Below are 12,128 nucleotides of genomic sequence, written 5' to 3'. Positions count from 1 at the left end.
TAACGGCTGGTGCGGAGCAAGTTAGCTTAACGTTTAGCGTGCGCAAGCAGCCAGGAAAGGGGACATCCGAGAGGATGGGTGCCTGTGTGACGTGGACGTTACACTTTTTTAACCAGCTCCGAGCTGATTGGTTAACGTGACCTGTCCCCAAGTAGCATGCCGCTTTGGGGGGATGAGAACGCTTTTGAAAAACGCAGCTTTGATGATCATGAAATCTCATCATTTATCCATCCATCCATTATCCAAACCGCTTATCCGCACAATGTTTGTGTAGGCAAGCAAGAGCATATAAATGGAACTACTCACATCCTGGAACAAAGATTTAACCAACTGTATTTGTTTGGCTTGTGGTCTTGTCAGCATTAGACATGTATTTGTGAGTTGTTTTGCAGAATAAGGTCCTTGGGCAGCAGAGGTGGTTTGCGTGCTGGTTATTATTAGGTTCTGTCGTGCTGACATTTTGTTCCCATGACCCCGCACACTACACTGTAGAGCCACCTTTAATATAAGAACGATCACCAACTGCTTTGCTACTTTCATACGACACCCATCTCTGATCTTACGCTGCTTACATTTCTTGAAATGACATTTGATTGCGCCATCTTGACCGGATGTGACGAGAACTCAACATTCGCTTCTAGCTACCGGACTTTGCAGAGCATAGACACAAATATTTATGCAATTTTGATTTGACTGAGATTTGATTTGATGACCCTTACCCTATACCCTTGACCATTAATAGGGGATATGTGATATGCAAGCGAGAAACTGTATACCCCACCTCAAAGACAGCTGGTCTAATGGTCTGCGTTTTGGTGACAAACAGAGGCAGCACACTGGAGTCGAAAAAAAAGCTAACACCCTAAAAGAAGAATAAAATCTGTTTATTTGTGGAGGCACCATGTGTGTATGTTGCTCATACCCGTATAACCAAACAAACAAAAGACTTCATTGAGCAATTTAACATGCGCCTCTTATCAGAAGCTAACGCTGTTAGTCAAGGTGAATCTGTGCATCCCACAATACTTCCACTGTTCTGTACGGTCTAACGAGTGGCTTTCAAGGCAGCATTTTAAAGTCCACTGTTGTTGCTGTTGCGGTTTTTTATTCCTTTCAGAGGTCGCCACAGCAAATCACTGATTAGTCATTCATCAATACATGTTCATCGATCTGACCGGCAATGTAAATATTTGGATACACTTTGGATAAAGAGAAATCGTCACTTTGTATCTAGAGACAAAATTAAGCACAGGTATGCCAATGTGGTGGATGCAGAAAGTTACAATTATCACTTCTAAAAGACGATTTTCACAAATCAAAAGTAATGTTGCAACGTTGCTAAACTGTGCATCAGAAAAGTCACTACACGCAAACAATAAATTAGTGTAGACCAACAACACTCAGCAGACTGGAATTATGATTTGCGCTCTGGTCCGCTATGAATGAGTTAACAGCTTACAGAATGTACTTTGGACTGTATGTGTTTCCTGGTAATCCCTAAAATCCCTCATATTACGGAGGAAATTATGTTGCTCAATCTCCTCTTTATATTTTTATTCGTGCAATATGGCTGAATGTAGGCGCTATACCGCAAAGTTCATCACATACATTGGATAAATAATAAGAAAATTGTGTCCAAGTGTTTGAATGGCGCACGTGTGTGCGTGTCGCACGCGTGTGTGTGTGTGGTACACTCCACAGCTGGGGAGGATGACAGCAACCTGAATGGCATCTTTGTACAGAAGTCGATCTTCTCAAAAGACTTCAGTAAACGCTTATGTTTGTGCTCCCGGCTTTGTCCATTGTGAACTTGGCTGCAACAAAAAGTTCCTCTGTTAAGGCTGAATAAGCTCGCTAAAAATCCTCTCTGGGAAAAGTTCTGCACACGCTCAACCTGCTTCTATCGTGCATGGGGTAGAAGTTTGAGAAGCATGTGTGCAAAAAACACTGCTGTCAAACTAAATATAGGTAATAGAGGTAGGTATAAATCATACTTCACTGTTCGCGCCCCAACTATATCGCAGATTTCTAGGCAAATATTTTTTATGGGTTTTACAGTATACAGGCAAGTCTAAATTAACTCATTCAGTACCAGACTTTCTCAGACCCATTGTGAATTGGGATAGAATGAGTTAAGAGTTGCGTACCTTGAGTGTACTACCACGTTGTGCCTCAAGATGCCTGCATAAAAAAACTAATTCACTGCCAGACATTTTCAGACCCTCTTTTCCCCTCACATTTGAAAAAATTTGAAATTGGCTCCCGGGACATAGTTTGGCCACCATTACTATAAGTAATTGTCTATGTTTGGAAATCATCAGTGTCAAAACTTAAATGGTGGAGGCAGCTGAAGGCAGGGATGGACATAGTATTTCTAACCATTAAGTAAAACGAGCAAATGGTACAAATTGACTAAGTGACAGACAGACACAGACTGAGAGTTTGCATTTTCACAGTTAATATCAAAAAATAAAAAAAATAATAATGTGATAGTGTATTATTATGGTACATTCAGGGCTCCGTTATTACCTTTGCAAAGTTGTTTTTTACTTACTTGAATAACGGTGGTAAACCCTGGCAGTTTGAAGCAGAATCATTTTATAGAGTCAGGTCAACTTTCATGTAACTGCTTTTATATTTACACAGACAACATGAACATGGAGGTTGGATTTAAATTCAAACGTACTCCAATTTTCTCAGTGTGCAGCAAGAGGCAATGCCTGAATACAAAAGAAGTGCACACAAAGTGGTTGTCCGACAACAGTCAACCTGAATAAAGATTTGTTTGGAGGGGATGTAACAAGCAAGTCGCAGCTACAGCAATGCTCAAAACTTTATATTTGGAGAGTTTGAAAGAGGAAGCATCTTAAAAATAAATTGAATGTAGCAGGGCATGTTGCATGAGCGTAAAATGGACACGCAGTTTGTTCTGGGGCACATCGATCTCTGGCTTGTTTTGTATTAAAAATCAATATTTTGATTTTAAATTTGTGCAAAATTAGGTTAAACATTATTGATATGAAGACAGCTATCCATTTCTTATTGCACTTGCCCTCATTGGGGTCACAGGTGAAATCATGCGACAATGTCAGTCTCAACGGGATTTTGCCATAAAACCAAATCATGCCCCTCACTCTAGCGAAAAGCGTCACATCTGACTTCAAGCGCCCCGAAACCTCTCTGTCTCAAATTCACAGACAAGCTTCACCACGCAGCTGTGCTGCCATGGCCGGACTAGCTGTCCTGTTGTCCGTTGCCAGCGATAGTGGGAGTCAGACGCCAAACAAACAACAGAAAGACGAGAATCGCACTGCAGAGATGGCTGTATTTATGGCACTCGTTCCCTTTGCTCATTAATTTCAACTCAAGATGGTTCTTTCCGCTCCTTAAACAGCCATGCACTGCAACACATACAGACGTTCACATTTCTCTCTTCAGCTGCGCTAGGCACATTCCAACTGCAAATGGCTGAGGAATATTTAGTATGAGGGTGGACTCAGACAGTTTCATTGGTACACTGTCACGTGTTCAGTAATTTCGGTGGTCAAATGTGTCGAGACTATGGGTAAATTTATTGACGGCTTGAAGCTTCTCAGTAAAAATTCATTTAAAAAAGGCGTGTCACATTAAAAGCTGCAAAGCTGAAAGTTTGGAGGGGAAAAGTACCTGCTTATAGTCCAGGATATACGGTATGAAATGTCCAAACAATAAATCAGAGAGGGAGTTTGCTGTTTTTCACATGTATATGTGTTCTTCATATTGCAATACACTACACAGCCTGGTTAAAAAAAAACATTTAAAAAAAATGTAACGTCATTTTTTTCCCAATATCGTGCTGCCCCTATTGTCATATTTGGAGCAGCAGCCCTTTACGGTTTTTGCCTTTTTGAATACATTTTTTTAGCACTACTATCATCTACACCAGGGGTGTCAAACTCATTTTTTGTCGGGGGCCACATCGTAGTTATGGTGTCCCTCGGAGGGCCGTTATGACTGTGTTCCCATATAAATGTATGACCGCCTTATATTATCACGTATACAAAACAAATTGATGGATAGCTAGTTTCGAAATTAGAAGCCGGAAGTAATTGTTTGTTCAATTATTTTTCTATTTATTTATTTTGAAGGGGAGGATTGGTAACAAATAACGCATTGTAGTTTCTCATATCTCAGTGTTGTTAAAAGTGAAAACAATTTGCAAGAAACGCGAATTGGACGCACATGATTTACCTTTGGGGGCCACACAAAATGAGGTTGCGGGCCGGATCTGGCCCCCGGGCCTTGGCTTTGACACCTGTGGCCGTTTTCACAATTTGTAAAAAGAATCCTAAGCCCCGAGCAAGGCTTTGACCCCCAAAAAACTACTTATTGTGGCCACCTTTTAATTATTGTTGCTCTCTCTGTATTTTGCTGATGAAAAACCAGCTAAAAATAAAAACAGTTTAGAATGAGTGGGTTCCATGCAAATAATTGGATGTTGGGTAGGCACCAGGAACATGGTAAAAACAAACTCTCACACAGTCAGAATTACTCACAAGGCAGCCAAAAAGATGTTAGTAAATGAGTCCAAACAACCCCAACCCCATAGAACTTCCTCCTGTCTGGACTTTCCCCGTGCAGACACTGTATCCTATTCATAGAATGCCATTTATCCTCCTTCAGTTACCACTCTCAAACTTTCCAATGCATTGTTTGTTGGTGGATTAAAAACAAAATCACAATGGCCCCAGGCTCCTTCTAATTGTGCCGCTGTCTCAAAAATGGTCCGTGACAACAATGGTGGCAGTTTATGTTACATTTTCAAAGGCAGGCGTGCAATTGCGCTACACTGCTACTAACTCCGTCTGACCCTTGTCAACAGGTAATAAATAGCTGTATTTTCCCTCTCTCCTGCATGCCGTTTTGGCCTCTGGGTCCAGACAGGAAAGGCAGGCCACTGCTTGGGGTCTGTACTCTTCTTAAACCCGACACCACTATTGGAGCACAACAAACAACCTATCGCATGACGCCAGTACAGTGGCGGGAGAACTAATCTCAAATGCATCAGGTGTAACCACAACCAGGTCACTCATCCTTGGTTTCTCTCAAGGCTAGCTTCTACTTACTACGGTCGCACCAGCGCCTTTGCACATTCTGAAGAGGTCACGACACATCTTACAGGCTATAATTGACCACCGCAAAAGGTCATCCATAGCCGGACTCTGACCCAGATACATTTTTTTTCAGACACAGGTCCATTACAGTAGGTTCAGAATTCAAGGTTGTCTGAATTGTTTGTGAAAACAAAGCGACAGCTATTGGCTTTCTTCTTCAGTAGGTTGTGTGTTGTTTCCGATACAAAGATGAAGTATGGTCAAAAGTGATTTGTGTTGGAAGGACAATTTTAGCAGCGAACATTTTCCTGAAGTGGACCATTGAGGTTCCCTCGTCTATCAGCTTGGACTCACCTCATGGGTTGATGCGTGTAAACCACACACACACAGACATGTCAAAATGACTGTTTACTGTGAAGGAGCACCTCAGTCTGCAACACTATTTATAGCAAGTTTATTTCATTTTTTACAGTTTGGGCATTGAACTGAAGTTTTCAATCAAAACTACAGCTTTGTGTACTTTGTCATTGTAGAACAGATGGATTTTCCCAGTTATCCCAGATGTCTGAAATGACTGATCTTAGTCTAATTTTGTTGTATATCCAAGGATGTCCAAATATTGTGAAATAGCTTGTAGCCGTTTCGGTAGAATAAAATATAATAAAAAATAGCAAAATAGTAGTGAGGACGTTTTAATTATTTTATTATAACAGTTACATTTGGGGAATGTGTCCAGAGGGGTCAGAGGTGTGGAAATTGGCCTGAGGGAGAAGCGAACAATGAAAGCTAGCCAAATTATGGATCTTAACTAAAAAAACGATCGAATATTTTAGATTTTCTCTGCACAATAAAGTGATTGCCATTCCTCCGCCATACTAGCTTAACCTGCTTGACTGCACTTTAAGGCCAAAGCACACTTCCTATTTAACTAAAGAAGGCCTTGGCATTAATGCAAGAAAGTTATAATGCAGCGGCTATTTGCTTGTCGTGAATACTTGGATTACAGAAGAATGAGATGGACGCGTTGCAGTTTTTGTAGAAACAGATGCGGCCCGACAAGGAGGTAAGAGACACACTCAAGTCCTCAGCCTCTTCTATTCTTGTGGCAGAAGGAGAGATGTGGATGTGAGTGTGATCCAAGTCATCGCAATGTATCATAACACATGGAAGACAATCAGCCGAGTTCGATGAGGAGCCCTCTCCAAAGTCTTCCGAGGCCATTAAAGAAAATGGAAGAAGCCGCCTCCATTCTGCCGGATGATCAATACAAAAGTCATTTGGCTGCTCCTCTCCACCCAGGAAACAGCCGACAGCGGCAGGAGCTTCTCTCCCATGCTCTCCCACTTTAAACCCCAAAAGAAATAAACAATTCATGAGTGAGGCAGCAGACTGCGTAGCTTCCCCAAAGTGAATGTTACATTATCAGCTCAGCCCAGTGCTTGGGTCCTCACCACCAGGCTGGATTTACACCCCTGAAGTCATCTGACGGGGGAGGAGGGCCAAAAAGATAAACTTGGCTATGAGCAAAGAAAATTGAGAGAAAATAGTTTCACTGCACTTATGGTGTCAGTCTGTGCGAGACTGTGTTGCTAAATGAAGCAAAAAGAATGGCCAAGTCCTTGAGTGACCTCTACTGAGCCGACCTGCCCTTACGTACCTCGAAAAAAAATTGAATAAAATCAAAGGAAAGAGCTGTCGCCAACCCCCCTGCCAAAAAAAAAAAAAAAAAAAAAAGTCTGTATAGTAGCCTTGGGCTTAAAGCCATACATTTTAAAAACAGACAAATGGATCAGGTGATTTGTGCATGAGATTACAAAAAGTAAAAAAAGTTAAAAGAGATGATTTCAATATTAAATAATGAATCCTCATGATTATATTTGTTTTAATTTTCATAAACTAATCATTTTATCACAATGTAAGTAAAAAAGTATTTACAGTAAATCAACAAGGATTTTTTAAATGAGATAAATGAATAAAAAAAGAATATTTTCTAGAGGTGCAATGACTAAGTGACAATCAATGATCATATAAATTTATAATTACTTTGATAATTGAAATATGAGATACCTTGTTTAATTTGAAATTGTCCAAATCATTGGAATTTCTGACTCAACAGTTCTCCATGGAAGCAAGAGTGATTATCTTTGTATTTTTTCAAAGTAAGACATTTGCAAGAATCTGCTTTTGCTTTAGAAAACAATGATGACAATTTTTGCCGATTTTCTGACATGTTCCAGACTAAATCAGTTACGGAATCATAATTATTTTGTTTCTGCATTTTCGGCACTGTCAATTTGAAATAATGTCCTGTTTTGGAATAATGGAAAGGAAAGGAAAGCTTTTTTTCCCCATACACGATTCATCGATTAATCGACAAAATACTCGACGGATTAAGGATTATGATAAAAAATGTTAGTTACAGCCCTCCTTTTTGTATTTAAATGTATTTAGAACTTCATTTAAACTGCTGAATCAATACAACAAATATTAAAGGACTCTTGATAATGCAAATACTCGGTGGGCTGGATTGTAGATCGGAGTGGGCCGCATGTGGTCTGTGGGGCCAATGCTTTGGTCAGCCCTGGCAATTAGTATGTGATATGATGAGTTTCTCCGACTGAATGAGGCCTAATGCGAGAGGGTTCAAGCGACCTCAATCAGTGCATCTCCATCTGCCATCACTCACTAATCATCGCCTGCCGCTCTGCAGTCACCATGACAGTATCACTGAATACATTAGAGTGGGCAGAAAAGCCTCCATTGCAGTGCACGGAAGCTCTGCAATGTACCACTCATGAGCCGTTTTCGGTTATTATGATTGCATATATTACAATAATATTGAACCGGTTCACGAGAATAAGGTTCTGCTTATTGATGAGAAAGCAAGTGCACACTCGGGAAAGAATGTGTTTAGGCATGCATATCGAACAAATATTTCACACATTATAAGGATGCTGAGTAGACAACTGGAATGCACTAATATGGTAGATAACTAACAAAGGGATGCCATGCCAAACGTTGTTCTAACAATGGACAATAATTCAATAAGGATGTGTAATATAATCAATTAATCAATGAACTGATCATAAAGGACTTCATTTAGCACACCAAAGCAACATGGAGAAGACTACTTGGCAACAACACAAAGATGCATTGGTGATTCAGTCACAACTACTTAGTTGCAGTAAAAGATGAGTGTCATAAAAATGACACTCACATTCACATTTGGGAGAACTTGGAGGCTTTAATCAACCAAGCGTGTCTCTGAAATGAAAAGAAGCAGCCATAGTACCCAAACAAGCACATGGATACGTTGCAAATTTGACACAGGAAGGCCAACGCGGCCCAAATTCGAACCCGCTCAAAATTGTAAGGCGACAAATAACAGTACTGAATTGAGAGAATGAACCAAACAGTCGTAATGTGCCTGAGTGCTGTCTGTATCTGACAGAACCAGTGCTGCGTTTTCAATTTTTAACCTTTCCATCCACTCCGTCCTGGGTTGGACTGACACCAGAAGAACTGCAACCTGACACATTGTATGACACCACAACACCTTCCAATGACTCACAGCAGTCTCTACCCGATGCCAACTACCGTGTAACAGTCCAAGGTGTAGTCTGTCTTTCGGAGAAAACATTGAAGTGAATTACACAAAGACTTACAAGACGGCTTCTTTAATTAAACAATCCAAACGGTAATTTAACCCAATAGATGAGAAGTTCACCCTCGCCAAATGAATGAAGAATTTTATTATATACATGCATATAAATATACACTACACACACACACATATATATATATATATATATATATACATATATATATATATATATATATATATATACATACATATATATATATATATATATATATATACATATATATATATATATATATACATATATATATATATATATATACATATATATATATATATATGTATATATATATACATATATATGTATATATATATATATATGTATATATATATATATATGTATATATATATATGTATATATATATATATATATATATGTATATATACAGTACATATTTCTTACATAAATATGATTAAATTAATGAATTTAATATTTATTAGTCAATATTTTGTGTTTTATCCACTTAATTTGATCAAGGCAGCACGGTGGTCGACTGGTTAGCACGTCCGCCTCACAGTTCAGAGGTCGTGGGTTCGATCCCGGCTCCGGCCTCCCTGTGTGGAGTTTGCATGTTCTCCCCGTGCCTGCGTGGGTTTTCTCCGGGCACTCCGGTTTCCTCCCACATTCCAAAAACATGCATGGTAAGTTGATTGAACTCTGTAAATTGCAGCTAGGTGTGATTGTGAGTGCGGATGTTTGTCTCTGTGTGCCCTGCGATTGGCTGGTAACCAGTTCAGGGTGTCCCCCGCCTACTGCCCGAAGACAGCTGGGATAGGCTCCAGGACGCCCCGCGACCCTTGTGAGGAGAAGCGGTACAGATAATGGATGATTGGATGGATGGATAATTTGATCAATTATCACTGATGTTGGATTGGCTTGAACAAGATATACCGGTAAATTCCCCAAGATGTCAAATGATAAATATTCAGTTCGATTTTATAGTCCCCCCAAAAATAGCATGCAGAAAAGTAATTACACAGAAGAAATATTTTCTCAAAAGCTTAAATGATAACAGTATGAAGATGCTAAATATAAAATAATAATTGAAACTTCATATCATATAATATCATGAACACACAGGGACATTGTCAGTCCTGGCAGGGCTACCACCCAAAAAAGGCTTAATGACCCTGACATATTTGGGTCTGCACAAGATATCGATATCACGATAATGACCTATGCAATATGCATATCGGAAAGTCATGAAAAAATCTTTGTTATGGAATTGTATGATTTTATCTGAATTTGACCAGTTGGATGCCAATTTAAATGCCAATCAAATCGCCAAGCAATAGTTGGACATTATCAAGGGGAATTACAATTAATTCGCTAAGAACACATTGTGCTTGCTTATTCTGCCGCAGGAAAAATAATCACTTCTTTTATTTGATAATAAAAGTGTCATTTCTTTAGGTCCATGGTAAATATCGCAATAAAATCGATATTGCTATAGTCAACAACCATATTGCATGTTTTTCCAATATCGTACAGCCGTAATATATTGTTATTATTATTATTATTATTATTATTATTATTATTATTATTATCATTATTATTATTATTATTAAGTGTGCACTGCAAACAACCCCTCAAGTACTACTGGTTACAATTTTAAATATTACCTGTGATAAGAAGCCAACATGGAAACTTTCTTCGACGTGTAAAAGGAAGGACTAGACGTCACAATAAACTGTGCTGTTAAAATAGCAAAATAAAGCTTTTACCATCTTTTTAAAAATCCCGTCCAGACAGATAAAGCAGGTGATTTCCATCTTCATCCTCATCATAACCATCATAATCATCATCATCACGCTCAGGTCATGCAGTCGTAAACATGCACGAGTAACTCATTTGCATATGTCCAACGCAGATTAAAAAAACAAGTGTTGAATTTACTTGCAGCTCGTTGGCCATCATGTGCTTCCAGGTGACTCCTATTACCGCCTGCTTCGCTTTAAAGATCAGATCATGGTGCACATTCCAGTTGCGACTAGAAAGCGGCCAAACGTCGGATGCGCCTTAGTCAACAAGAGTCCAAAAAACAACTCGGAGCAAGTGTCAGCATGAACCCGGACAGGAGATGCTTTGAGCGGAGAGTTGAGAGGAGACCGTCGCCTCCTCGTTGCACCCTGAGCCGCATCGCGCAGTGCAGCGTGCCATGCGATGGTGTGAGCGAGGGCTGCCGGGGTGGCTGTCTGTTCATCCTCTGAGGATGGGACACGCAAGGGGTCGCCCACTGGAGTCACCGCCGCGCTGCGCTCCACTTCACGTAGACCCCCGGGGCCATATCGCCAGCTTCCGCGTACTCCTGACCGGCCACATTTGGACGCTGACAGGAGCTCAGGGGAGGGCGGAAAGGGCGTCAAGTTACCTAAAAAAGGGAAAAGAAAAACAGCACCTCCGGTTTGAACTTTCAAAATATAACTACGTGGTGGACGTGTGTCGCTGCAAAGTATCCTTACGTCAAGCCATCCATTTTGCTGTCGTCAAGCCATCCATTTTGCTGTCGTTGGAGAAGTCCACACATACTTAAACAGAAGTAAAAATAGACTGGTAATAGTAGTAGCCTACTAATTACACCACTTCACAAAAAAAATAAAAATAAAAAAAATACTGTACAGACTGAAATATAATTTAAAAAACAAACTCCATTTATGGAATAGAACAACATATAGCAAAGTCTGTTGGGACATTGAGTGAGCCAAATAATTTTTGAGGTGGTCCTTGGTGTAAAAAAATTGACAGCCACTGCTCTAGTTCACCACACGAGGCCACGACACAAACGACACATGCTTGTAGAAAAGGATAATTAAATTCCACAAGTGTACTTACTTCATGTTGTGGTCATCCAAATGTATGTTCATGATGACACTGATGGCCCTGTACATTAATCTACCGTACTTTTAATCATCCGTCACAGATGGGAATCACGGAAAATGTGATTACATTACCATTAAGTTCAGAATGGCTGGTGACCAGTCCATGACGTACTCCACCTCTCGCCTGAAAATCATCCAGGACTGTCTCAAACCACTGACAAAAAAAATGGATGGTTGGCTGGATTGACTTTGAACTTTTCAACTAAAAAGGCCTCGTTCATTGTTTATTAAGCAAATAAACTTTTATTTTGAAAATGTAGCATATTTCCCTGCGCGATAACCATAGCTATTAATGACAGCTTGATGCAGTACAACACTTGTCTGCTTCATCCAGACCTGTTGACTTGACAGGCGGGAACTACAACAAGGAGGCGCTAGCAGCTGTAAGCTTCATTGGTGACTACAGTACATTAATTGGCCAAAATATTAGGTACTACTGCACAATGAGATTCAATGTGGTTGTATTTTTCAGTGGCGTAGAGTAGTACTGCGTC

General features: G+C 39.9%; 1 protein-coding gene across 3 annotated transcripts in view; it reads right to left on the bottom strand.

Annotated features, from left to right (window-relative positions):
- The window catches only part of LOC147134869 (serine/threonine-protein kinase N1-like), a 37,282-nt gene extending 25,302 nt beyond the window's left edge, over positions 1-11,980 (bottom strand). The window contains exons 1-3 of one of the 3 annotated variants that reach the window (XM_086056583.1): positions 11,588-11,980; positions 11,218-11,283; positions 10,652-11,126 (exon numbers count right to left, since the gene is read on the bottom strand). In XM_086056583.1, the coding sequence (XP_085912709.1) occupies positions 10,652-10,672 (21 nt within the window). In that variant the 5' untranslated portion in view covers positions 10,673-11,126; positions 11,218-11,283; positions 11,588-11,980. The remainder of the gene's footprint in view (positions 1-10,651; positions 11,127-11,217; positions 11,284-11,587) is intronic. The other 2 variants (XM_086056585.1, XM_086056584.1) reach the window with 2 other exon arrangements.
- Positions 11,981-12,128: the final 148 nt, after the last annotated feature.

This window comes from Filicampus tigris, chromosome 16, assembly GCF_054856515.1.
Source record: "Filicampus tigris isolate MCC_2025a chromosome 16, RoL_Ftig_1.0, whole genome shotgun sequence".
Classification (NCBI taxonomy): Eukaryota; Metazoa; Chordata; class Actinopteri; order Syngnathiformes; family Syngnathidae; genus Filicampus; species Filicampus tigris.
This window is presented reverse-complemented; position numbering and strand designations above follow the sequence as displayed.